This window comes from Pristiophorus japonicus, chromosome 16, assembly GCF_044704955.1.
Source record: "Pristiophorus japonicus isolate sPriJap1 chromosome 16, sPriJap1.hap1, whole genome shotgun sequence".
Taxonomy (NCBI): Eukaryota; Metazoa; Chordata; class Chondrichthyes; family Pristiophoridae; genus Pristiophorus; species Pristiophorus japonicus.
Genome location: NC_091992.1, coordinates 88,360,977 through 88,388,794, shown reverse-complemented (window position 1 = coordinate 88,388,794; position 27,818 = coordinate 88,360,977). Strand labels below are relative to the sequence as shown.

At 42.4% G+C, this 27,818-nt stretch overlaps 1 protein-coding gene across 1 annotated transcript in view; it reads right to left on the bottom strand.

Moving 5' to 3' along the window:
• The window catches only part of LOC139226205 (myosin-4-like), a 38,843-nt gene extending 11,398 nt beyond the window's left edge, over window positions 1–27,445 (bottom strand). Inside the window, exons 1-31 of the mRNA XM_070856835.1 lie at window positions 27,245–27,445; window positions 26,994–27,137; window positions 26,756–26,912; window positions 26,576–26,603; window positions 21,255–21,369; window positions 21,047–21,139; window positions 20,811–20,874; window positions 20,604–20,702; window positions 20,343–20,446; window positions 19,887–20,025; window positions 11,662–11,780; window positions 11,411–11,560; window positions 11,138–11,308; window positions 10,750–11,050; window positions 10,583–10,653; window positions 10,312–10,399; window positions 10,039–10,156; window positions 9,826–9,949; window positions 7,602–7,738; window positions 7,224–7,479; window positions 6,889–7,131; window positions 6,599–6,775; window positions 6,359–6,504; window positions 5,470–5,560; window positions 4,971–5,360; window positions 4,723–4,849; window positions 4,485–4,603; window positions 2,360–2,556; window positions 2,081–2,264; window positions 1,827–1,992; window positions 1,578–1,702 (exon numbers count right to left, since the gene is read on the bottom strand). Of these exons, the coding sequence (XP_070712936.1) occupies window positions 1,578–1,702; window positions 1,827–1,992; window positions 2,081–2,264; window positions 2,360–2,556; window positions 4,485–4,603; window positions 4,723–4,849; window positions 4,971–5,360; window positions 5,470–5,560; window positions 6,359–6,504; window positions 6,599–6,775; window positions 6,889–7,131; window positions 7,224–7,479; window positions 7,602–7,738; window positions 9,826–9,949; window positions 10,039–10,156; window positions 10,312–10,399; window positions 10,583–10,653; window positions 10,750–11,050; window positions 11,138–11,308; window positions 11,411–11,560; window positions 11,662–11,780; window positions 19,887–20,025; window positions 20,343–20,446; window positions 20,604–20,702; window positions 20,811–20,874; window positions 21,047–21,139; window positions 21,255–21,369; window positions 26,576–26,603; window positions 26,756–26,912; window positions 26,994–27,137; window positions 27,245–27,445 (4,644 nt within the window). The remainder of the gene's footprint in view (window positions 1–1,577; window positions 1,703–1,826; window positions 1,993–2,080; window positions 2,265–2,359; window positions 2,557–4,484; window positions 4,604–4,722; window positions 4,850–4,970; window positions 5,361–5,469; window positions 5,561–6,358; window positions 6,505–6,598; window positions 6,776–6,888; window positions 7,132–7,223; window positions 7,480–7,601; window positions 7,739–9,825; window positions 9,950–10,038; window positions 10,157–10,311; window positions 10,400–10,582; window positions 10,654–10,749; window positions 11,051–11,137; window positions 11,309–11,410; window positions 11,561–11,661; window positions 11,781–19,886; window positions 20,026–20,342; window positions 20,447–20,603; window positions 20,703–20,810; window positions 20,875–21,046; window positions 21,140–21,254; window positions 21,370–26,575; window positions 26,604–26,755; window positions 26,913–26,993; window positions 27,138–27,244) is intronic.
• Between the last annotated feature and the right edge of the window lie 373 nt (window positions 27,446–27,818).

The window sequence follows — 27,818 nt, the reverse complement described above, 5'->3', positions numbered from 1 at the left end:
ACTAACTACCTGCACCTTTGTATATTAACTTTTAGTTATGTAATTGAAAAGAAAATTATGCAGCAACTGTTATGATATTATTTGACAACAATTATTTAAATAATTTAATGTCAAGAGCCATTACACTTTGAACACCAGATTTTTAAATATGGTGTTATTAATTGTGGCTATGGCTTGCTAAAGCTTGGAACTTCTACAGGGAAGTCACCATTTTGAGTGACCAGAGATTCTTTCAAAGTTGCCAATCTATCTACTTTTCCCACTTTAACAATGCATCATAACATTAACTTTCTAATGAGAATATCTGAGTTTTAAAGGTTTAGCATTTTACGCTGCAGAAAATATGATTCATTACTTGGATCAAACCTATAATATGCTTTCATGACCAAACAATTTAGCCAAGGTTAAGTAAGCACTGCTTTTGAACAGTCATTCACAAAATTCACTTAAGGAATATCATTAAATGTATGTTTTACTGACGCCTTTCAGTTGATCAAACTGAATTTTTAAAAATCCAGTACATTTAAACTAATTTTGCAGCTCTTCAAAATATATTAACTAATAGACTTCCCTTGGCATTGCTCATGATGACTCCTGTCCTCAAGTGATCTTTCTTATTATCTTGCTGTCCCTCTGATCTCTGTCTGTCTCTTTCACATTCGGTTCTCTCTCTGATCTCTGGGAATCAGGGTCATCTTGTAATGGTTTAAAAACAAACTGAAGGGGTGGGGGGATTGAAGGGTTGTACTTTTTAAACATTTTATGCAGCTGACAGAAGGGAGAGCATGACCTTATGTGATATAGCAACAGCAACAGCAGGGTCAACAGTTGGGGAGTGGTCTGAGTCAAGGAAAGCAGCAGGAATGGGGCTGAAAGCCTGACAGGCTAAGAACAAGAGCCTCCACGAACAGGGCTGAGACACAAGACCTGAGGCAGACAAATAAAAAATTTAAATTCAGATTGGAACTGAGAGAAAGAGCAGCTCAAGCCAAGATTCAGTCATGGCCAGCACCTGGCAATGCTCAAGGCAGACAATTTAAAAATATAATTGCCGAGTGGGGACAGACGGGGCTGGGAGCAAAAGCCATATGAGGCAGTAATTTAAATTAGAGTGATGCTGAAGTGTTGGAAGCCAGATTAGAAGGCAGTGGGGACTGCAACTGAAGTTTGTTTTTAAATTGCAGTAAGAGAAGACACAGGGACAAGTAGACTGATAAAAAAAATATATAATCATTTAGCGAAATAGCAGCAGCTGGAATATGGGAAACAGAAAGCACCAGAGCACCATCAGTGATGGTGGGGCTGGGTGACAGGAGATGGAGGTATTGCAGTGGTAGGGTGATGCAGCTACAGTTGACACAGGAAAATTTAATGGGAAATGTGGATAGAGTTGACACTAAATCATGACCAAAAATCATGATAACAAAAAATAAGGCTGTGGATAGGAGAGTTGCATCCACTGTAAGATTTTTTTAATATAATATAGATTTATTGTTGTATAAATATTTGGTTTCAACAAATGCTGTTCTAAAGTACAATTTCTAATATGTACTTCCAAAATAATAGTTATTTTTTACCTCTGCCTCCTCCAAAGCAGACTGAATTTCACTCTTCTCCTGCTCAGCTGTTTTCTTTGCTTTTTCTAGCTCATGGAGGGCCTTGCTGCTTTCACCCAGCTGCTCAGTCAGATCAGAGATCTCCTCTGTTTTATGAAAAAAAATGCAAATTTAGTAATTCTGTAATGAAAGCGCTCTATGATAAACGTAGAAATTTAAAAGTATCAACATTTTAAAATATTGAAATAACAAAAGATCAACAAGACTTACGCTGCAAGTTCTTGTTCTCTCGTTTAAGAGTTTCGAGTTGATCCAGAGACTCTTCATATGCATTTTTCATCTTGAAGATCTCAGTACTTAGACTGCGGGTTTCCCTCTGAGCTGCTTCCAGTTCAGTCTGACTTTCTTCAAATTTCTGCTTCCACTCTGCCAGAACCTTTATTGTACAATTGCAAAAATTACAAAACAAATATTAGGAAAGAGAAAGAGAGAGAAATGACCAATCTTTGGAATATGACTTTTACCTTGTCAAAGTTCCTCTGTTTCTTGTCAAGAGTTGCTGCTGCTGAATTTGCCCTCTCCACATCTATCATAAGATCCTCCACTTCATTTTGCAATCTCTGTTTTGTCTTTTCCAATGAAGCACATTTTGAGTTCACAGCCTCAATGTGCTCTTCTGCATCCTGCAAACGCTGAGCAAGTTTTTTCCTGAAAAGTACAAAACCAAAGTTGTTGAATTAGCATTAAATATTAATTGACACAATAAGTAGTATGAAACCATTTCTCATTTTATTATAACATACTTGGCCTCCTCCAGTTCCTCTGTGCGCTGGATTGCATCAGTTTCATACTTTGTTCTCCACTGAGCGACTTCGCTGTTGGCCTTGGACATACCACGCTGGAGCTCAGCCTTTGCTTCTTGTTCCTCTTCAAATTGCTCACGGAGCAAATCACAGTCGTGGCGTGCAGATTGCAGAGCATGTGCCAAGGCACTCTTAGCCTGAAATTGATCAAGAACTGATAATGATGAAATGCAATTTATTGGGCCAGATTTTTCAGTAAAAATAATAGTTAGGCTATCAGCGCTCATCGTTATTAATGAGTAAATCCGACAGCAAGTTCCAGTGACTGCACTTCGCAGTTAAATGTGGAAATCAGGAAGTTGCTGTCCGAGATGCCCTACTCCTCCAAAAGTTGCGCGATAATTGTATTTCGCCGTCTGACTCACCATTCAAATATATTGAACTGCATGAAGTTGCTGTACTTACCTGATATATATGAATAAACTCACCAGGAAAAGTTAGATATCATCTATTCCAGAGTAAGTACCCTTTTAACAGTGTAATAAGTCTTAATTTCTAACAAACAACTTCACTGTCACCGAAAATTAACTTTTATAAGTGTGGAGTCTCACTCCTTCAGCTTTTAATTATTGTTGGAAAACATTTTTTTAAATTAAATAAAATATTTTTTAATCTTTTCTTTCTTTTCTGTCTCTTTTATCTCTCTCTTAATCCAATCTTTCCTTCCCTCTCTTTATTTTGCTTTCTGTCCCTGATTTGACATTGAATTCACTATTCTAACTGACACTTCTGATTCAGACTCTGTGCTGCTCATTAACAATTCTTCAATATGATTGGTTAAAGAGATACACAGTTACTTGTCCTGTTAATGCAGGTCCCAGATTATCTGACATCCAGTACTGGATGAGCAGAAATTTTCTCCAACTAAATATTGGGAAGACCAAAGCCATTGCCTTTGGTCCACGCCACAAACTCAGTTCCCTAGCCACTGACTCCATCCTTCTCCCGAGCATCTGTCTAAGGCTGAACCAGACTGTTTGCAACCTTTGTGTCATATTTGACCTGGAAATGAGCTTCCGACCACATATCCACGGCATACCTAAAACCGCCTATTTCTACCTCTGTAACATTGCCCGTCTCCGCTCCTGCTTTAGCTCATCTACTGTTAAAACCCTCATCCATGCCTTTGTTACATCTAGACTTGATTACTTCAATGCACTCTTGGCTGGCCTCCCACATGTAATCTTGAAGTCATCCAAAACTCGGCAGCCTGTGTTCTAATTAGCACCAAGTCCCGTTCACCCATCACCCCTTGCTCGCTGACCTACATTGGCTCCCGGTTAAGCAATGCCTCGATTTCAAAATTCTCATCTTTCTTTACAAATCCCTCCCTCGCCACTCCCTAGCTCTGTAATCTCCTTCAGCCTCACAACGCTCCCGAGATATCTGCGCTCCTCAAATTATGCCCTCTTGAGCATCCCTGATTACAACTGCTCAACCATCGGGGCCATGCCTTTAGCTGCCTGGGCCCTAAGCTCTGGAACTCCCTCCCTAAAGTTCTCCGCCTCTCTACCTCTCTACTTCTCTTTCCTCTTTGAAGGCGCAACTTAAAACCTACTTCTTTAACCAAGCATTTGGTCATCTATCGTAATTTCTTATGTGGCTCAGTGTCAAATTTATCTGTTTTGTCTTATAACACTGCTGTGAAGCGCCTTGGGACATTTTACTACATTAAAGCTGCTATATAAATAAAAGTTGTTGTTGTTATGTTGTACTTTATCATGACGAAGGGGTACTGAGGTGAATTATCAGCCATGATTTTATTGAATGGTGATGCAGGCTCGAAGGGCCGAATGGCCTACTCCTGCACCTATTTTCTATGTTTCTATGTTTCTATGACATTACTAAAGCTGTTTGGATTTCCAAAAGTAAAATTATAAATACAGTCAAACCATTTGCAATGTAATATTTTACAAAATCACAGGCTTGAAAACTAAACTGTTATCAAAAGTAAATGACCAAATATCTATGAACTGTTTAAATAATCAGTATGAATATGTCGTGTTACATTCTCATAAGTTTAGTTAAAACTAATACAACTGTTTTGTTCAAATTATCTTGGTACCTTTGTTTCTTCTTCCAATTGCCTCTTGAGCTCTTCAAGCTGCTGAGTAAATCCTTGTTTTCCTCTTGTCAGCTGAGATACCAAAGCTTCCCTCTCCTCTACTTGGCGATTCAGTTCACCTACAAATCAGAAGAGATTGCAAGCAATGAAGCTGAATAATGCCATAAGCATTTACAAAACATTGTGACTATGTAACTGTTTTTAAATAACAATGTATAATTATGGAACTGATAAATACCATTCTCAGTTGTAAGACGTGCTTTTTGAGTTGATAAATCATTGATCAAACGTTGATGCTCATCATGTTTGGTCTTTAGTTCACTAACCTGGTCCTCAAGAGTCCGGGACACCTTCTCCAGATTTGCCTAAGACCAATATACATAATTCTCAAATAATTTAGATTCTACAAGTGAGAAAAACCATAAGTTAATTAAATATAATGCAATCAGATGAGGGAATGAGGTTCACAAACATTCAGAACCGTACCTTGGCTTTAGATACAGATTCCATGTTGCTAGCAAGGTCATCAGTTTCCATCTTCAGCTCACTCTTTTCCTTCTCTAGTTTCTGTTTCACACGTTGCAGGTTATCGATTTGTTCCCCGAGTTCTGCAACGCTATCAGCCTGCTTCTTACGAAGAGCAGCGGCTGTGGCTTCATGCTGCAGGGTAGATTCTTCCAGATCGCGGCGCATTTTCTGAAATTCAACTTCACGTTTTTTGTTCATTTCAATCTGTGCTGCAGTTGCACCTCCAGCTTCTTCTAGTCGCTCACTAATCTCTTCAAGTTCCCGAGCAAGATCAGCTCTCTGTTTCTCAGTCTTAGCACGAGAGGCACGTTCAGCTTCAATTTCTTCCTCAAGCTCCTCAATGCGTGCCTTAAAACAAATGTGTGCTTTTTATAATCTTAGAACAATAACACATAGTTCATGCATATATAACCCTTAAAATGGTAGCATCAATAATTTCACTGGACTGATACATCACCTGTAATTCTTTAATTTTTTTCTGCAGCTGGGAAGCCAAAGCCTGCTCATCTTCAACTTTGCTTAGAAGCTGGCTGATTTCAAATTCCTTCCTTTAATAAAAAGAGTGAAAAATAAAATTATAGATTTTGAGTATTAATTAACTCAAAAGAAATCTAATTATTTTCCTTGACATGCTAAAGCAGTAATATAAATAGGATAGCTAAGGATATTTATAATGCAATCTTAATTCCCCAGTTAACACCACATTATTCTTTAAGGAAATATTTTTACATCAGCTGAGTTATCTAACCACAGGCTTTACGAGAGCTCCAATGGTGAGATTATGAGGAGAGATTACATAAACTATGCTTTTATTCCATTGAATGTAGAAGGTTAAGGGGTGATTTGATTGAGATTTTTAAGATTTTGAAAGGAAGGGTAGATAGAATTTTTTCCACTGGTGTGGGAGTTTATGACGGGGACATAACATTAAAATCAGAGCAAGGCCATTCAGGAGAGAAGATAGGAAACAATTCTTCACGCAAAGGGTGGTAGAAATGTAGAGCTCTCTCCCACAAAAAGCAGTAGATGCGAGCTCAATTAATAGTTTTTTATCCGAGATTGATAGATTTTTTCTAGCCAGGGTTATTATGGAATATGGAGCCAAGGTGGGTGGATGGAGTTAGGATACAGATCAACCATGATCTCATTGGAAGGCGGAACAGGCTTGAGAGGCTGAAGAACCTACTCTTGTTCCTATAAGTTCACATGCTCAAGGTCAGTAAAGTTAGTTAACTGAAGAATCAATGTCTACAGTTTGAATTTCTATAGCTAATCAACTATATAAAAGATGGGCATAGAACTCAAGCAACAGTACGTGAATAAAGGTGTTAAAGCCCCAGACTGACTTTTTTAGTTTCTCATCCAGTTGTTGCTTATCATTCTCCAAATCCATTATGGTTTCTTGCGACAGTTTCAGATCACCTTCAAACTTCCTCTTGGAGCGTTCAAGATCCATGCGAAGTTTCTTCTCCTGTTCTAGAGAACCTTCGAGCTTTTACAGCAAAAACATGTTTTGTCAGAATTCGCTTGAAACAATGACCATATCATCAAACCCATTTGACTTAATTGTGATTAAGAACACTTACATCATCAACTTGTTGTTCCAGCTTAGTCTTTGTTTTGGTTAGAGTGTTGACTTTGTCTTCCTCGGCCTGGAGATCATCCAAAGTCTGCTGATGGGCCTCTTGGAGGGCTTTCTTTTCCTTTGTTACTTTAGCGATGTTTTCATCGAGACTAGCCATCTCTTCAGTGAGGTTTTTAACCTATGTTCACGAAAAACAAAACATATAGAAGAATGTCTTGAAGGTAAATAATAGGTATGAACTTCCTTTCATAAGTTGTATATTTATTATATATAAAAATCAGCTAGTCATACCTTGTTCTCAGTGGCATGTTTTTCTTTTTCAACTTTGGCTAAAGTGAGCTCCAAGTCATCAATATCTTTCTTCAGTTCAGAACACTCATCCTCCAGTTTTCTCTTTTTAGCTGTGAGTTCAGCATTTATCTCCTCTTCATCTTCCAATCTTTCATTAGCTTCCTTCAATTTAGCCTCCAGTTGAATTTTATTTTTAATCAATCCCTCACATCTTTCTTCCGCATCTGCCAGAGTTTCACCTTCCTGTAAAAATATTATACAATGAATTATACCAGACTATGGTTTTTATAAGTTGTATACAGAATTTATTTCATTAAGACAGCTAACATTGATACCGATTGGACTTGGAGTAGGAGATCATTCTTTTCTTGTACAAAAGCCACCATTTTCTCTTCTAATTCCTTCCTTCGTGCTTCAGATTTGGCAAGTGCCTCCTTAGTTTTCTCAAACTCATCTTTCATATTCGCCATTTCCTTTTCAGTTTCAGCACTCTTCAGAAGCGGTTTGATCTTGAAATACAATTGCATCCATGGCCAATGTTTGACATTCGTGAATGAACGGATGTTGTACTGTAGAGTGAACAGTGCTTCCCTAATGGATACAGTTAGACAGGGGAACACAGTTCATAAAAATCCTTCTTTAGCTTTTGAGTAAGAGTAAAATATTTTTTACTGGCAAATATATTTTTAGATGTTCATACGGATGATATTTACCTCCTTTCCATCATTCTCGTAAATTCAATCCTCATTAAATATCCACGGCAAAGAGCCTGGGTGCCGGTAACGAGTTGTGCCAACTTTTCATCTCTCATTTCTTCAAGTGCACCCAAGAGACCAGCCTTGAAGAACACCTTGAATAAATTAAGGTTAGTGTTCACTTTTTATGTTCAATACACAAAATATAATACAATAAAAAAAACATAATTCAATTTGTGTTTGCATTGTTGAACTGATATTAGAAATGTTGGCTGGAATCTTACCAGCCCTGCAACTGCGAGTGTGGAGCTGGGCCTGCTGTCAAAATGCCGTGATTGACAGCATGCGGAAGTCCGCTCCGAATCTGCCCCCTTGTGAATTTCCAAAGTGCCGGCTCTGCCTGCACCCGGCACTAAGCAACGTGTCAGGCAATTGTGCGAATTAAGAAGCTGCTTAAAGCTATTTAAGCAACAGTTTACCTGATCCAAAAGATTTTTCCAAGTTTTTTTACGTGGTTCATGTCCTTCGGGGTACATGTCAGGTAAGTGTGTCGGGTTCTCAACAAATCTGGATTGGTTTGACTTGTTGACAGCAGCAGAAGTGGTATAAAACCTACTATTTCACTGCTGTTTAATTTCCAATCAAAGAAGCTGGAGCCTTCAGGATTTGGAATTCACTTTTCAACTTTTTCGAGGTCTGAAGTGTTTAAATGAATTCTCTATCCAGTATCATCTCCTTGGAGCATCCTCTCTCACCGCTGACAGATCGATTCCGTCATTTCAACTTCAGTTGCCATCTATTCCATCAGCATCAGTGCCCTTCAAAAATTCGCACCTTTGTCCTCAGAATCCCACCATGGTCAGCCCCAACACCAACATCACTAAACACACCAGCATCACCAACAACATCAACCTTCTGTGCGATCACCTGATGCTGCACAGGACATGGCATCAGCACCTGACCACATTGCAGCTTGGGACGCCAGCGATGGCATCACCATACACATTTATTTCACTTGATGCTATACACCCAGGCTGCCACATGATGTGCTAGGTTTGCACCACCCCACACCAGCACCATAAAACATTCCTGCAATGCCAAAGCCATTCCTTTCACACCCATCACCATTGCGGGGGGTACTCTTATGTCTCACCATTCACTACAACTCACAAAGCCACTTCCAAAGGTACACACAGATCTGTCCAAGAATGCAAAGTGTTCAAAATAAGGATTTCAATGCTTGACAACACATTATCAGAAACTCTACAAGAACATTGGCTAAAAGACCCAAGTCCCTACCCTTATGTGTTGATAGGTGGTATGATTGGACAAAGATGAGGGTGAGTAAGGGGTAGATAGTGCGATGGGGATGTGATAATGTAGATAGAGAGAGAAAGATGGAGGTGCAAGGTAAGTTGGTGTGAGTAAGGATGTGCAGGAGTAGGGGCAGGAAGACAGAGTGATCGGGATGAGATGAGTGGCACAGCAGGACAAGGTTGAGCATGGCTTTGCAGTAATGTTTCGTGATCTACTGAGAGTATTGAAAGGTTTGCGCCACTGCAGCCAGCTCCTAATGACATCCCTGCTTGTGCCCTCCTCAGCAATGTGCATCACGCTGTGTTGGTGTCCTGGGAAGGTGACTTCTGTCCATGGGAAGGGAAGAGAAGCTCCTTGCATCGTGTGACTCCCTCCATAAGCATATGGAGGAAGGATGAAGAGTCTGGGAGCAGCCTTGCACTTTTGTGCTGTGCTTGTCAGTATTTTCAGCACCTCAATGCTGCAGAACACTGACAGCACAACTGTCAAAATAATGTTGGCCATGGTCCCTTGAAGGAAACTGGCTGATGACGCGTCATCAAATGATGTCATCGGATCCGCTTCCTTTTAATTGTCCGGAAACCTCGCACAGCGTGCTTAACCACCCCCATCAAGGTCAGATTCTTTTCACAGTGCGGGATGGAGCCAGGAGCGGTGTCGCAACCTGCCACCTACCTCAGCCGCCCCGGACTTGCCACGGTTGTCGAAATTGCAGCCGTTGTTGCATTTGCACTGTATGCGATCTGGTTGTCCCCACCCGAATGGAGCAGTCTAATGTGACTGGAATTGCTACATATATCTAGTTGCATAATAACACAGAAGCAGATCGACAATTCTGATGCTTCTCAAGTTAAACTTAAATTATATTTACAGGTTCATCAGCCTATTATTTCACAGTGAAAATCTAGGTTTTAAATATAATTACCTTAGTGTGTCCAAATTTGTACTGGGTGTGATCTACATCAATGGATCCCAATAGCTTCTCAGAAGCCTTCTTGCTATCAATGAACTGACCTTCTGGAATGGCACTTGCATTAAGAATCCTGTATCTGTTGTATTAAAGATTTAATCAGGTTGTTTTTTCTCATTAGAACGGAATATACTCAACAATTTCATAGTAGAGTTTGAGCTTCATTACCTTTGCTTGAAGTCACCATAGATGATTCTGCTTGGGAATCCCTTTCTGCAGATTCTGATACCTTCAAGCACACCGTTACACCTCAGCTGGTGTATAACAAGATGGTTTTCCATAATACCTGTTGGATGTAACATAAACCTTAAAATACAACACAAACCAATGATTTTTTTTCCTGTACTATTAAATTAAAAACAGAGGATTGCATCCATTACTGATTTCACTTGTGATTTATTTCCTCAAAATTGTAATGTATAGAAAAGGAATCGCCCTTACCTGGTGTCTTTGTCTCGTTGGGGATTAAACAACGCACAAAATGTGGATGCGTAGTTCTCAGGTTAGCCATCAGCTTGCCTAAGTTTTCCTGTGAGGTGAACAAGAAAGTAACATAGATCCTTCCCATGAGTATTTGTAACAATAATATGACACTGTTTTATGTATTACTCATATTTGGCACACTTCTATCAATGTTTTGCTAACCCACTGATATTTATTAAACCTTAGTTCACGACAGATTGATAAATCCACATGTAAGAGAAAATCATACCCTGAACAGAGCAGACACTGTCTGGAAGGAACCACCCTTCTTTTTGCCAGCTTTCTTGCCAGCGGATTCAGCTGCAAAAAAACAACAGGTCTAAACTGATTAGGAAAAGGAAAGAATACAATGTTAACAAAAAGGAATATTAATATTTGAGTGTAATAGGGTTTTACCTTCAGCAGGTGCAGCATAGAGAACGCCCAAAAGTTTTGCTGATGATTTCTGGAACAGTCCAATTACACTTTCATTCAGAGGGTCCTTGTTCTTATCCAGCCAGCCAGTAATGTTGTAGTCCACATTGCCAGCATAATGGGCCAGTGAGAAGTGAGCGTCAGGCCTTCCTTTGACAGGCTTCGGTTTAAGGAAGTTGTTTGACTTACCGAGATGCTGGTCATACAGTTTATTCTTGAAAGAAGTGTCTGAGGCCTTGGGGAACATGCACTCCTCTTCCAGGATTGAGAAGATACCCATGGGCTGTGGTTACCACACATATATTAATATCAAGACATTCTTGCAATTGATAAAGTGATATACATTAACAAAGTGCACTGTATCACCTACCTTTTCAATGAGTTCAATGCAGGCAGCCAGATCCATACCAAAGTCAATGAATTCCCAATCAATTCCTTCCTTCTTGTACTCTTCTTGTTCCAGAACAAACATGTGATGGTTGAAGAACTGCTGCAGTTTCTCATTAGTGAAGTTGATACATAACTGTTCCAAGCTATTGTACTGAATATATAGAGCAATTTAAGGTGTTATTTAATCATTGGATTGCCTTTTTAATACTGTTAATTTTAAGTAATTTATTTTGTTGATATTTATGATTCTTACATCAAAAATTTCAAACCCAGCAATATCCAGCACACCAATGAAAAACTGTCTGGCCTGTTTAGTGTCCAATTGCTGATTGATACGGACAACCATCCACAAGAACATTTTCTCAAAAACTGATTTGGCAAGGGCACCAACTGAGTTGTATACCTGAAAGAATACAATATACAGTTTAGTTGAAAGCAGCAGCCTAAATTAAATATTTTAAACATTTAGACATGTTATTTTACTATAATTCTTGGAAACTGTACCTGCTGAACAGTCTGACCTTTGGTCACAAATTCATTGCCAACCTTTACTCGTGGATAGCATAAAGCCTTTAGCAAATCTGCAGAGTTGAGGCCAGTCAGGTAAGCAACCTTGTCGGCTTCTAACAAAACATAAAGGGAAATGGATTATATTTATGAACTATGTATGAATTGATGCATGGGGAAACAAACATTAAATACAGTTTTCTGTCAGTTAATAAAATGGAGTGTTAGTTGAACATCAAACACTTTTTGAGTTTCAGATAAATAATACCATACAGATGGCAAAAGTAGATTCTTTTTATTTGACTTTAGGTATTAAGGGTGAAAGAACAATATTTATGAAAGATTGTTGCCTCCCAAAAATCTTGCACATTAACAGTCTCTACAAGAAATACATTCTACAGAAGATAATTTAAGCCTTTGTGGACTGGCTTTATTTTTCTTGTTTTATAAATATTTTTTCCAACACTATTTTGCTGTATTTTCTGCTCATGTGCATCTTACTTGTAAATCTGATTTAGCTATAGACTGAACATAACAGCCTGACAGTATGGTATTTATTGCATTTTGGAGTTAAATAGAAAAGTGAGGTAAGATTCTTGTTATACTTTAATTAAGGGCTAATTGTTCGTGGGGTGATGTGATATCCCATTCACATCACGCATAACACATGCAGTTTTTAGTACACTGATAACTCACACTACCAATGAAACTATTGAGAGAAAGATAAGTCGAACATAGCTTTTAGAAGCGCTAATCTGGGACAACATTAAGTGTGGATTAATTAAGAAAAGCCAGCATGGATTTGTTACAGGCAAATTGTGTTTAACTAACTTGATCAAGTTTTTTGATAAGGCAACAGAGAGGGTTGATGAGGGAATTGTGATTGATGTGGTGTATATGGACTTCCAAAAGGCATTTGATAAAGTAGCACATAATGGGCCCAAGTTTCCACATGATTCGCGCCTGATTTTTAGGAGCAACTGGTGGAGAACAGACTATTTTAGAAATCGCAATTCTCCACATTTTTTTTTCTGCAGTTCTAGTCAGATAGAACAGTTCTAGTTTAGAACAGAATTTTTTCTTCAAAAGGGGGTGTGTCCGGCCACTGACGCCTGATTTGAAAGTTTCCACAGTGAAAATGTACTCCAAACTAAAGTAGAATGGAGCCAGTGAAGATTTTTGTACATTAAAAAATCAGGCGCAGGTTACAAATTAGGCGTCCAGAACGAGGTGGGGGGGGGGGAAGGGGGGGGAAGGGAACTCATTAAATTCGACAATAAATCCTTATTTATATTTCTACAAATATTATACAAATAAATCCAACCTGAATAAACATTTATAAGCCAAGAAAAGATTAAATAAACCATCTTCCTACCTGTGTGAAAGTGCTTCAGCCAGGGAGAATTCTGCAGCCGTTCGTGCCGCTGAGCGGGAGCGGGAGGGAGAGAGAGAGAGAGAGAGGGGGGGGGGAGAGAGAGAGGGGGAGGAGAGAGAGAGAGGGGGGGAAGAGAGATAGAGAGAGCGGGGGGGGGAGAGAGAGGGGGGGAGAGAGAGGGGGGAGAGAGAGAGAGAGGGGGGAGAGAGAGAGAGGGGGGAGGGAGGGGGGAAGGGAGAGAGTGGGGGGGGAGGGAGAGAGGGGGGGGAGGAGAGAGAGCGGGGGGGAGGGTCGGGGAAGAGGAGCGCGGGTCGGGTCAGTCAGCGGGGGGGGAGCGGGTCTCGGGCTGGGCGGGGGGGGGAGCGGGTGCCGGGGCGGGGGGGAAGGGGGAGCGGGTGTCGGGTCGGGGCGGGGGGGGAGCGGGTGTCGGGTCTTAGGTCGGCGGGGGGGAGGGGGGAGCGGGTGTCGGGTCTCGGGTCGGGGCCGGGGGGGGGAGCGGGTGTCTGGTTGGCGGGGGGGAGGGGGGAGCGGGTGTCGGGTCTCGGGGCGGGGGGGTGCGTGGGTGTCGGGTCGGGTCTGGTCGGCGGGCGGGGGAGTGAGTGTCGGGTCTGGTCGGGGTGGGGAGCAGGAGCTGGCCGTGGGAGGAGTCTCATTGACGCAGCCCCAGTGAGGCCATTCAGCCAGGGCTAGGGGCTGCGTGCTTCGGGCCCCTCCCACACAGTTCGGCGCCTGGAGCTACTGCACTTGCGTGCCGACTGTAGCGCGCATGTGCAGAGGTCCCAGCACTGTTTTCAGCGCCGGGACCTGGCTCCGCCCCCCCACAGCTCGTGCGGAATGCGCCTCGGGCCAGGGGACCTGTAAGTAGGTGGAGAATGCCGAGGATTTTTTTAGGCGCCGTTTTAGGCGCGAGAAACGGGCGCCCAGCTCGGAGGGGCGCCCGTTTTTTTTCTTGTGGAAATTTGGGCCCAATAGGCTTGCCAGCAAAGTTGAAGCCCATTGAATAAAAGGGACAGTGGCAGCATGGATACGAAATTGGCTAAGTGACAGGAAACAGACTAATGGTGAACGGTTGTTTTTGGACTGGAGTAAGGTACACATTGGTGATCCCCAGGGGTCAGTGCTAGGACCACTGCTTTTCTTGATATATATTAATGACTTGGACTTGGGTGTACAGGGCACAATTCCAAAAGTTACAGATGACACAAAATTTAGAAGTATAGTGAACAGTGAGAAGGATTACATAGACTTCAAGAGTACATGGACAGGCTGGTGGAATGGGTGGACATGTGGCAGATTAAATTTAACACAGAAAAGTGAAAAGTGATACATTTTGGTAAGAAGACCGAGGAGAAGCAATATATACTAAAGTGTACAATTCTAAAGTTGGGATGCATGAACAGAGAGACCTGGCAATATATGTGCACAAATTGTTGAAGGTGGCAGGGCAGGTTGAGAAAGCTGTTAAAAAGTCGACGGAATCCTGGGCTTCATAAACAGAGGCATAGAATACAAAAGCAAAGAAGTGATGCTGAACCTTTAAAAAACACTGGTCCGACCTCAACTGGAGTATTGTGTTCAATTCTGGGCACCACACTTTAGGAAGGATGTGAAGGCCTTAGAGAGGGCACGGAAAATATTTACAAGAATGGTTTCAGGGATGAGGGACGACAGTTACGTGCATAGACTGGAGAAGCTGGGATTGTTCTCCTCAGAACAGAATGTTGAGAGGAGATTTGATGGAGGTGTTCAAAATCATTAAGGTGTAGACAGAGTAGAAAGAGAGAAACTAGTGGAAGGGTCAAGAACCAAAGAACACAGATTTAAGGTGAATGGCAGAAGAACTAAAGGCGATATGAGGAAAAATTTGCTTACGCAGCAAGTGGTTAGGATCTGGAATGTACTGCCTGAGAGAGTGGTTGGAGGCAGATTCAATCGTGGCTTTCAAAATGGAATTGGATAAGTACCTGAAGGATAAAAAGTTGCAGGGGAAAGGATGGGGGAGTAGTACTAGCTGAAGTGCTCTTGCAGAGAGCTGGCTCCGGCTCGACGGGCCGAATGATATCTTTCTGTGCTGTAACCATTCTATGATTCTATATCATAAGAACATAAGAATTAGGAACAGGAATAGGCCATCTAGCCCCTCGAGCCTGCTCCGCCATTCAACAAGATCATGGCTGATCTGGCCGTGGACTCAGCTCCACTTACCCGCCCGCTCCCTGTAACCCTTAATTCCCTTATTGATTAAAAATCTATCTATCTGTGATTTGAATACATTCAATGAGCTAGCCTAAACTGCTTCCTTGAGCAGAGAATTCCACAGATTCACAACCCTCTGGGAGAAGAAATTCCTTCTCAACTCGGTTTTAAATTGGATCCCCCGTATTTTGAGGCTGTGCCCCCTAGTTCTAGTCTCCCCGACCAGTGGAAACAACCTCTCTGACTCTATCTTGTCTCTCCCTTTCATTATTTTAAATGTTTCTATAAGATCACTCGTCATCTTTCTGAACTCCAACGAGTAAAGATCCAGTCTACTGAATCTATCATCATTAGGTAACCCCCTCATCTCCGGAATCAGCCTAGTGAATCGTCTCTGTACCCCCTCCAAAGCTAGTATATCCTTCCTTAAGTTAGGTGACCAAAACTGCATTCAGTACTCCAGGTGCGGCCTCACCAATACCCTATACAGTTGCACCTGGACCTCCCTGCTTTTGTACTCCATCCCTCTCGCAATGAAGGCCAACATTCCATTCGCCTTCCTGATTACCTGCTGCACCTGCAAACTAACTTTTTGGGATTCATGCACAAGGACCCCCATGTCCCTCTGCATTGCAGCATGTTGTAATTTCTCCCCATTCAAATAATATTCCCTTTTACTGTTTTTTTTCCAAGGTGGATGACCTTTTCCGACATTGTATTCCATCTGCCAAACCTTAGCCCATTCGCTTAACCTATCTAAATCTCTTTGCAGCCTCTCTGTGTCCTCTACACAACCCGCTTTCCCACTAATCTTTGTGTCATCTGCAAATTTTATTACACTACACTCTGTCCCCTCTTCCAGGTTATCTATGTATATTGTAAACAGTTGTGGTCCCAGCACCGATCCCTGTGGCACACCACTAACCACCAATTTCCAATCCGAAAAGGACCCATTTATCCTGACTCTCTGCTTTCTGTTAGCCAGCCAATTCTCGATCCATGCTAATACATTTCCTCTGACTCCGCATATCTTTATCTTCTGCAGTAACCTTTTGTGTGGCACCTTATCGAATGCCTTTTGGAAATCTAAATACACCACATTCATCGGTACACCTCTATCCACCATGCTCGTTATATCCTCAAAGAATTCCAGTAAATTAGTTAAACATGATTTCCCCTTCATGAATCCATGTTGCGTCTGCTTGATTGCACTATCCCTATCTAGATGTCCCGCTATTTCTTCCTTAATGATAGCTTGAAGCATTTTCCCCACTACAGATGTTAAACTAACCGGCCTATAGTTACCTGCCTTTTGTCTGCCCCCTTTTTTAAACAGAGGCATTACATTAGTTGCTTTCCAATCCGCTGGTACCTCCCCAGAGTCCAGAGAATTTTGGTAGATTATAATGAATGCATCTGCTATAACTTCCGCCATCTCTTTTAATACCCTGGGATGCATTTCATCAGGACCAGGGGACTTGTCCACCTTGAGTCCCATTAGCCTGTCCAGCACTACCCCGCTAGTGATAGTGATTATCTCAAGGTCCTCCCTTCCCACATTCCCGTGACCAGCAATTTTTGGCATGGTTTTTGTGTCTTCCACTGTGAAGACTGAAGCAAAATAATTGTTTAAGGTCTCAGCCATTTCATCATTCCCCATTATTAAATCCCACTTCTCATCTTCTAAGGGACCAACATTTACTTTAGTCGCTCTTTTCCATTTTATATATCGGCAAAAGCTTTTACTATCCGTTTTTATGTTTTGCGCAAGTTTACTTTCGTAATCTATCTTTCCTTTCTTTATTGCTTTCTTAGTTATTCTTTGCTGTCATTTAAAATTTTCCCAATCTTCTACTTTCCCACTAAGCTTGGCCACCTTATATACATTGGTTTTTAATTTGATACTCTCCTTTATTTCTTTGGTTATCCACGGCTGGTTATCCCTTCTCTTACCGCCCTTTTTTTTCACTGGAATATATTTTTGTTGAGCACTATGAAAGAGCTCCTTAAAAGTCCTCCACTGTTCCTCAATTGTGCCACCATTTAGTCTGTGTTTCCAGTCTACTTTAGCCAACTCTGCCCTCATTCCACTCTAGTCCCCTTTGTTTAATCATAGTACGCTCGTTTGAGACACTACTTCCACACCCTCAATCTGTATTACAAATGCAACCGTACTGTGATCCTCATTCCGAGAGTATCTTTTACTAGGAGATCGTTTTTTATTCCTGTCTCATTACACAGGACCAGATCTAAGATAGCTTGCTCCCTTGTAGGTTCTGTAACATACTGTTCTGAGAAACAATCCCGTATGCATCTTATGAATTCCTCCTCAAGGCTACCACGTGCGATTTTGATTTGACCAATCGATATGTAGGTTAAAATCCCCCATGACTACTGCCGTTCCTTTTTCACATGCCTCCATTATTCCTTTGATTATTGCCCGCCCCATCATGAAGTTATTATTTGGGGGCCTATAAACTACTCCCACCAGTGACTTTTTCCCCTTACTATCTCTAATTTCCACCCATAATGATTCAATATTTTGTTCATTAGAGCCAATATCGTCTCTCACAACTGCCCTGATATCATCCTTTATTAACAGAGCTACCCCACCTCCTTTCCCTTCTTGTCTATCTTTCCAAATTGTCAGATACCCCTGTATGTTTAATTCCCAGTTTTGGCCACCCTGCAACCACGTTTCTGTAATGGCCACCAAATCATACCCATTTGCAATAATTTGTGCCGTCAACTCATTTACTTTATTTCGAATGCTGCGTGCGTTTAGGTAGAGTGTTTTTAAACTAGTTTTTAAACCATGAGTTTTAGTTTTGACCCCTCCTGCAGCCCCTTTATATTCATACATATTGTCCCTTCCTATCACCTTGTGGTTTACACTTACCCCAGTGCTACTCTGCTCTGTTGCCTCCTGCCTTTTGCATTCTTTCTTGGGTTCCTGTTCATCTGAGCTCTCACCCACTCTAACTAGCTCAGAGCCCTCTCCTGGGTTCCGAATACTCCTTGCATTGAGGCACCGAGCTTTCATGCTTGCCTTTTTATTACACTTTGACCCTTTAGAATTTTGCTGTACAGTGGCCCTTTTTGTTTTTTGCCTTGGGTTTCTCTGCCCTCCACTTTTACTCATCTCCTTTCTGTCTTTTGCTTTTGTCTCCATTTTGTTTCCCTCTGTCTCCCTGTATTGGTTCCCATCCCCCTGCCATATTAGTTTAACTCCTCCCCAACAGCACTAGCAAACACTCTCCCTCAGACATTGGTTTCGGTCCTGCCCAGGTGCAGACCGTTTGGTTTGTACTGGTCCCACCTCCCCCAGAACCGGTTCCAATGCCCCAGGAATTTGAATCCCTCCCTGCTGCACCACTGCTCAAGCCACGTATTCATCTGAGCTATCCTGCAATTCCTACTTTGACTAGCACGTGGCACTGGTAGCAATCCCGAGATTACTACTTTTGAGGTCCTACATTTTAATTTAGCTCCTAGCTCCTTAAATTCGTCTCGTAGGAACTTTTTTTTACCTATATCGTTGGTACCAATGTGCACCAAGACAACTGGCTGTTCACCCTCCCTTTTCAGAATGTCATGCACCCGCTCCGAGACATCCTTGACCCTTGCACCAGGGAGGCAACATACCATCCTGGAGTCTCGGTTGCGGCCGCAGAAACGCCTATCTATTTCCCTTACAATTGAATCCCCTATCACTGTCGCTCTCCCACTCTTTTTTCTGCCCTCATGTGCAGCAGAGCCAGCCATGGTGCCATGAACTTGGCTGCTGCTGCCCTCCCCTGATGAATCATCACCCTCAACAGAACTCAAAGCGGTGTATCTGTTTTGCAGGGGGATGACCAGAGTATCAAACCAGAGTATCTTCTGTTGCATTGCTTGTGGTGAACACAGAATATGCTGCTTTGGAATAGCAGCCTCGAAAGCACCAACAGGAAGTCCCAGTAGCCCTCAGCTTGCAGAAACTTCTGATCTTTTGATAAGCAGTGCTCAATGTGTCCTGGTAGGATAAATGGTTCAGGAAACAGTGGTCTCTAATTCTGCAATTAAGACACTCTAAGGATCCATTTACATACCATCCACAGCTTTGCTGCAAAATGGTTCCCCCTTCACAATGGCAGCAAAAACAATGGCCCGGAATTTTCTGATTTTGTGTTGATTTCATCTACGAAGACTGCAACAGCGCACCCTGTGGTGGAGCAGGGTACCCACCGACAGCAACCTCCGCATCTCAATCGCAGTGCATATGTTATCTGCTGCTGTTGGTGTGCCAGAGGTAGATTTTAGCACGGGCAAGAATAAAAAACGCTAAATACCCATCCAAAGATGTTGGCCTTTCCTGGTGATAAAGTTACAATTTTAAACCAGGAAAAATAACTGAACAATCACCATCGAACGAACGAGTGAGCTGAGATCAGGTTTGGGAGGTGCCACGGATGGAGTAAGGACCCACACGAGAACTCACATTCAGACGCAGGACATTAATCATACAGATATTGGGGATATAGACAATCTACGAATTATTCTGTTTCCATGAATAATGTAGTTCCAAAATATAGCACTGTAAACATTTTTTAATTTGAATATATAAATGTTAGTAAATGCTGTAGTGAAGTGAGACGTATGAAACTGTTACCTTCTGTGCCATCGGGCTCAGCCTGCTCTTCACGCTGTTTTTGCTTGAATTTCATGTTACCAAAGTGCATTACTGCACCAGTGAATTTGTAAATGCCCCATTTCTCATCAATAACGAAGCCCAGAATATCGATAGCGGTCTTTAAATCCAAACGATAAAGTTAGAATCCAACAGAAACGCTAATATACTTAGTCGTGGAAAAATTTAAAAAATTTACTTTAAAACGGTTTTATGCCAGATTTTGTACCCCAATATTTTTAAAAATGTAACTTTTTTTTTTACTAACAGTGTAGATGATCTTTTTTGATAATCCCTATTTATTCCATATCACGTAAGTTCTAGACATGCATGTTTGTACCAAAATGGATAATTGGTAATGGTTGGTCATATATGCACATTCCTTATGAAGCATAAATGGCGATAAAAAATAAAGGTACAGATGCAACTGATACTCACATCAGTCGCTACCAGTTCTTCCGTATCGTCAATACTCTTGACAGTAATTTCACCCTGACTGATGAATTGATAATCATAGGGGTTGGTGGTAATGAGACAAGATTCTGAGGAAAACAAAATGTTTTTTAAGAAGACTTGTGAGTGAGATAAAGGTATATTGTAAACATTAACATATCACAATCCGTTATAACTAACAGTCACCATTTTAGCAAACAAGAAAAATAATTCAGGGCTACGACATTCCAAAACTTCCGTCCTTACCAACAATTTCTGGTTTATGGTTTGTCATCATCTGGTAGAAAATGTGGTAACTCCTTTCAGCTTTTAGCTGGAATGTTACTCTGGATTTTTCCAGTAGATCTGGAGAGACATGTGGAAATACAAATGTGGATTTACTGAAGAACCAGTCTACATATCAACAACTTGATTTACGGCTGATATTTGCAAATCAAGTTCAACGGTACTTACAGGTTTCAATATCAGCAGAAGCCAGTTTCCCGGTGGCGCCGAAATGAATTCTGATGAATTTACCCTTGAAATGTAAAGATTATTCAAGTCAGAGATTTGAAACACGATTTCACAACACGCGCACAATATAATTGCGTTATTGAAAAATCTTGATTGTTACACTGGATTGTTAATCAATATCGTGCACATTATAGGGTGCAATAGATGCAACTGTAGGACATATTCAAGAAACTTACGAAGCGAGACGAGTTGTCATTTCTCACTGTTTTGGCATTACCAAAGGCTTCCAGCAACGGGTTAGCCTGGATGATTTGATCCTCCAGGGACCCCTGCAGAAATACTTTTGATTACTATGAGTTGGAGCATTTACCACGCGAAGAAATGAATTACAGCTAAACAAGAAGTTACCACATTTTATTGTACCTTGTATCAGTTTTGTCTCACCTGTATCTTCCCAACTGGTTGATCCTCCTTCTTCTTGTCAGAAGTGCATGCAACTGATGCAAAGTACTGGATGACACGTTTCGTGTTCACAGTCTTTCCAGCACCAGATTCTCCGCTGCAAGAGGTGGGAGTAGAAAATGAAGCAATCAACTATTACCGCCCCAATAAAGCAAAATACTGGAGTAAATTACAATTCTATCAGATAACTTGGTCAAAGAGTTAGGTGTTAAGGAGCGTCTTGAAGGAGAAGAGAGTTTTCAGGAGGGAATTCCGGAGCTTCGGGCCTCAGCAGTTAAAACCCGCAACCGCCGAGGGCGGAGCGATTTTAAATTGGGGATGCACAAGAGGCCAGATTTGGAGGAGTGCAGAAATCTCAGAAGGTTGTACTGCTGGAGGAGGTTACAGACACAGGGCTGGGCGATTTCAAAACAAGAATGAATTTAAAAATGAGGCACTGTTGGAGGGGAGCCAGTGTCCGTCAGCAAGCATAATGCTAATGGGTGAACCGGACTTGATGTGAGTTAGGATATGGCAGTTAAGTTTTGAATGAATTCAAATGTATGGAGGGTGAAAAATGGAAGGCCGATCATGAAAGCATTGGAATAGTGAAGCCGAGAGGTAACAAAAGCATGGATAGAATTTCAGCAACAAATGAGCTGAGGCAGGGTTGTTGTTATATGTATGCAGTTTTGATGATGGAGTGTGTTATGTATGCAACCCTATGTAACCAGTATTATACCACCACCAGAGGGTTTATCTGTTCGAGTCCCAGGGGATCCCAGCGTCTTTGGGAGCGCTATATAAGCAGGCCTTCCATGCTGTACCAACACTCTGGAGTTAGAATAAAAGGTGCTCAGGTCACACTTACTCATGTCTATAGTACTCAGTTACATTGCTTTATTTGAGACATAACAACTGGCAACGAGATAACGAACCATCATGCGAAAATGCAGAGAACTATTGGTATCCTGGAGAAATTCTCAGAAGGGGACGATTGGGAGGCCTTCGTGGAGCGAATTGACCAATACTTCATGGCCAATGAGCTGACAGGGATGAGAATGCTGCCAAATGAAGGGCGATCCTCCTCACAGTCTGTGGGGCAACAACCTATGGCTTCATGAATCTTCTAGCTCCGGTGAAACCAACAACCAAATCGTATGAAGAACTGTGTACGCTGGTCCGGGAGCACCTAAATCCAAAGGGTAGTGTTCTGATGGCAAGGTCTCGATTTTACATATGTCAACGGTCTAAAGACCAGGAAGTGGTGAGCTATGTTGCCAAACTAAGGCGCCTTGCAGGACATTGCGAATTCGATGGATTCCTTGAGCAAATGCTAAGAGACTTCTTTGTGCTTGGCATTAGCCATAAGGTTATCCTTCACAAACTATTGACTGTTAAACATAGAAACATAAAAAATAGGTGCAGGAGTAGGCAATTCGGCCCTTCAAGCCTGCACCATCATTCAATATGATCATGGCTGATCATTCACCTCATTACACCTTTCCCGCTTTCTCTCCATACCCCTTGATCCCTTTAACCGTAAGGGTCATATCTACTGTTGAAACACTGAACCTGAGCAAAGCCATAATGATAGCCAAGGCATTTATGTCCACCAGCGATAACACCAAACAAATTTCACAGCATAAAGAGGTTTCAGCAAGTACTGTACACAAAGTAACGTCATTTTCAGGCAGGAATGCATGTGGCAGAACATACACGCCTGCCGCTGCACGACCTCAGATGACCCAGAGTCCGTCATCAAACATTAATGCAAGGCAGTTAACACCTTGTTGGCACTGCAGATGTGATCATCGAGCCCATCAATGCTGCTTCAAACACTATGTGTGCAAACGCTGTGGAACAATGGGACACCTCCAGCAAATGTGCAGACGAGCTGCAAACCCTGCAAACCACCACACTGCAGAGGAAGATTGATCCATGGTGGATCAGATTGAACTAGAGACTCTAACTGAGGAGGCAGAAGTGTGCGGGGTACACACCTTCACCACGAAATGTCCACTGATCATGTTAAAAGTCGAATTGGATGAAATTCCAGTATTCACGGAACTGGACACGGGTGCGAGTCAGTCTATCATGAACAAAAAGACCTTCGACAGGCTGTGGTGCAACAAGGTACACAGGCCCAAGCTTAGCCCATTCATACCAAGCTGAGAACTTACACTAAAGTGCTGATCACTGTAATTGGCAGCGCAGCAGTAAAAGTTTAATATGATGGAGCATTGCACGAACTACCAGTATGGATTGTACCAGGAGATGGCCCCACACTGTTCAGCAGAAGCTGGCTGGGAAAAATCCGCTGGAACTGGAACGACATCCGAGCGCTCTCATCTGTCGATGATGCCTCATGTGCCCAGGTTCTGGGCAAGTTTCCATCGTTGTTTGAGCCAGGCATCGGAAGTTTCTCGGGGGCGAAGGTGCAGATCCACTTGGTTCCTGGTACACGACCCATCCAACACAAGGCACGTGCGGTACCATACATGATGCGAGAGAAAGTGGAAATCGAATGGGACAGGCTGCAGCGAGAAAGCATCATCGTATCGGTGGAATTCAATGAGTGGGCTAGTCTGATTGTTCTGGTCCTCAAGGGCGATGGCACGGTCAGAATTTGTGGGGACTGTAAAGTAACGATAAACCGTTTTTCGCTACACGACCAGTACCCACTACCCAAGGCAGACAACCTATTTGCGACCCTGGCAGAAGGGAAGATGTTTACCAAGTTGGACCTGACCTCGGCCTACATGACGCAGGAGCTGGTGGAATCTTCAAAAGGCCTCACCTGCATCAACACGCACAAAGGTCTGTTCATCTACAATAGATGCCCGTTTGGGATCCGATCGGCCGCGGCCATTTTTCAAAGGAAAATGGAGAGCCTGCTAAAGTCAGTTTTGCGCACCGTGGTTTTCCAGGACGACATATTGATCACAGGTTGGGACACCATCAAACACTTGAAGAACCTGGAAGAGGTTCTAAATCGGCTAGATCGCATGGTATTCAGGTTGAAATGCACGAAGTGTGTTTTCCTGGTACCAGAGGTCGAGTTCTTAGGCAGGAGAATTGCGGCAGACGGCATCAGACCTACCGACGTCAAGACGGAGACCATCAAGAAATTGCCGAGACCACAGAATGTGATGGAGCTGCGGTCGTTCCTGAGACTCCTCAAATATTTTGTTAATTTCCTACCCAGGTTAAGCACCTTGCTAGAACCCCTACATGTGGCTACACAAGGGAGATGACTGGGTAAGGGGGAAATCACAGGAGGCTGCTTTTGAGAAAGCCAGAAATCGGTTATGTTCCAACAAACTGCTTGTTCTGTATAACCCATGTAAATGTTTAGTGCTAGCTTGCAATGCATCATCATATGGGGTCGGGTGTGTGTTACAACAAGCAAACGAATCTGGAACATTGCAACAGGTGGCCTATGCATCCAGGAGTTTGTCCAGGGCCCGAAAGGGCCTTCAGCATGATTGAAAAAGAAGCTCTGGCATGCGTTTACAGGGTGAAAAAAATGCACCAGTATCTGTTTGGTCTTAAGTTTGAGTTGGAAACTGACCATAAGCCGCTCATATCGCTATTCTCAGAGAGCAAAGGGATTAATACCAATGCCTCTGACGGCATCCAAAGATGGGTGCTTATGCTGTCTGCATATAACTATGTAATCCGCCACAAACCAGGCACAGAGAACTGCACAGATGCTCTCAGTCGGCTACCATTGCCCACCACTGAGGTGGAAATGGCACAGCCTGCAGACTTGCTCTTAGTGATGGATGCATTTGAAAATGAAAAGTCACCTGTTATGGCCCACCAGATCAGGACCTGGACCAGCCAGGATCCTTCACTGTCCCTTGTAAAAAACTGTGTTCTCCATGGGAGCTGGTCCAGCGTCCCAGCTGAAATGCATGAAGAAATCAAGCCGTTCCAGCGGCGCAAAGATGAAATTCCATACAGACGGACTGTCTTTTGTGGGGCAATCACGTGGTTTTGCCTAAGAAAGGCAGGAAAACGTTCATACACGACCTACACAGTACCCACCAGGCATAGTAATGATGAAAGCTATAGCCAGATCCCATGTGTGGTGGCCCGGCATCAACTCAGATTTGGAGTCATGCATGCGCCAATGCAACATTTGCCCTCAACTGAGCAATGCACGCAGGGCGGCACCGCTAAGTTTGTGGTCATGGCCCTCCAAACTGTGGTCTAGGATCCACGTTGACTTTGCTGGCCCATTACCAGACAAAATGTTTTTGGTTGTTGTGGATGCTTATGTTGTGGATTGTGTGTGTAATAATGTTTGTAAGCATGTCCACTGCCACCATAGAAAGCCTATGAGTCATGTTCGCCATGCACGGCCTGCCTGATGTCCTTGTCAGCGACAATGGGCCGTGCTTCACCAGTGCTGAATTCAAGGCATTCATGACCCGCAATGGGATCAAGCACGTCACATCTGCCCCACTCAAGCCCGCATTCAATGACCAGGCAGAATGGGCAGCCCAAACCATCAAGCAAAGCTTGAAACATGTGTCAGAAGGCTCTCTGCAGACCCACCTGCTCAGCTACCACACCAGACCCCACTCGCTCACCGGGGTTCCCCCAGCCAAGGTGCTCATGAAAAGGATGCTCTAAACAAGGCTCTCTCTTGACAACCCTGATCTCCATGATCACGTCCAGGACAGGCGGCATCAACAAAGCATATACCATGATCGCGCATACTTGTCACGTGATAGTGAAGTCAATGACCCTGTATTTGCACTCAACTATGGACATGGTCCCAAAAGGCTTGCTGGCACTGTCATAGCCAAAGAAGGGAATAGGGTGTTTCAGGTCAAACTTGCTAATGGACTAACTTGCAGAAAGCATTTGGACCAAACCAACCTGCGATTCACAGACAGCCACGAGCAATCTGAAGAGGACACACTAACTTCGACCCTCCAATACATACACAAGTGGCAACCGACATCACGGTTGACCACAAAGCTGAACTCACCATCCCCAGCAGCCCATCAAGGCCAGCTGCACAGCTGCTCAGCAGCCCAGCGATAAACCAACCAACTCACCTATACCTGCATTTGTGCCGAGACGATCGACAAGGGAGCAAAAAGCCCCAGATCATCTCACCCTGTAATTAAGTGTACTATTGACTTTGGGAGGGAGTGATGTTATGTATAAAACCCTATGTAACCAGTATCATACCGACACCAGAGGGAGTCCCAAGGGATCCCAGCATCCGAGTGGTCCGAGTGGATTACAATTCTATCAGAAAACAAATAACATCCAGGGGGATATATTAAACCAGCAACACTTACGTGATCAAGATGGACTGGTTTTCACGATCTGTAAATAAGACAATCACAAGATCAACGCCCAGTTCAGACAACAGAGAGAATGTTGCATAAATTTGTTCGTGATTCTGGGTTCAACGAGAGTCAAAAATAACTCAGTTCTGGACAGCAAAAAAAACCTAGAATCAAAACCTACATACTTACCGGTTGACATGGCCTGATAAGCATTGTCAGAGATGGAGAAGATGTGGGGAGGAGCCTCTTGACGTTTCTTGCCTCTGTAGCCAGTCACAACTATGGGATCGTACACTGGCAACCACTTGTAGGGGTTTACAGTGACACAGAATAACCCAGAGTAGGTCTAAAGTCGGAGAAAGGAATTAAGAACTTTTAATTATTCAATTGTCGTTATCATTTTGCAATCTGAAGCTATTGTACTTACATAGATCATCCAGGCTGCGTAACGCTCTTTGAGGTTATACAACACAGTGGCTTCATTCAGGTGGGTCATCATGACCATGTCCTCGACTTTATCGAATTTTGGAGGGTTCATTGGGAGGACAAGATCATCTTTAACAGTTACGGTCTGAAAAATAATCAACAGACCTATCATGTTATTTAACAAAATGTGGCTTTCATGAAAGCAACAAGACTTTTCAGAATGATTTATTTCTTTTTAAATTTTCAACTGACCCTCTTGTCCTCGGTCTCCACCGTGGCTTTGCCACCCTCCTTGCTCTTGATGACACCTTTAACGTACAATTCTTTATCGTCGGGGACAAAGCAGGAACTTTTAGCATCGAATGGTCGATTCTGAGCTTCCAATCTTTCCTTATCAGTCTTACGCAAAAACTGCGCCGCATTTCCAAATACTGCCATTTCTGCATCCCCCATGGCGTCGGTTTATTGCTGAAATAAACATGCATGTTTATATAAATAATGATCCCGAATAAAATCAACATATTTCAGTGTTTATCAGAAAGCAAGATAGCTCATATTTGAACTTAATTTAATTAGCTAATGCTTTTCAGAAAAACGTCAATTAATTCCGATTGACTTATTTTGAATTGTGATGATGACTTCTTTGTTTATTAGATTTTGTTCCATGTCGCAATAATTCATCAAGTAAAATTCAATTATAACATGTTATTATCAGGTTTGAATTTAAATGATCCACTAAATATTGTATCCTTTATTAATTAGCGTAAGTTTTGAATCTGATTCGCTATTGCTTTTTGGAAAAAAAGTCTATTAACTTCTATCATTT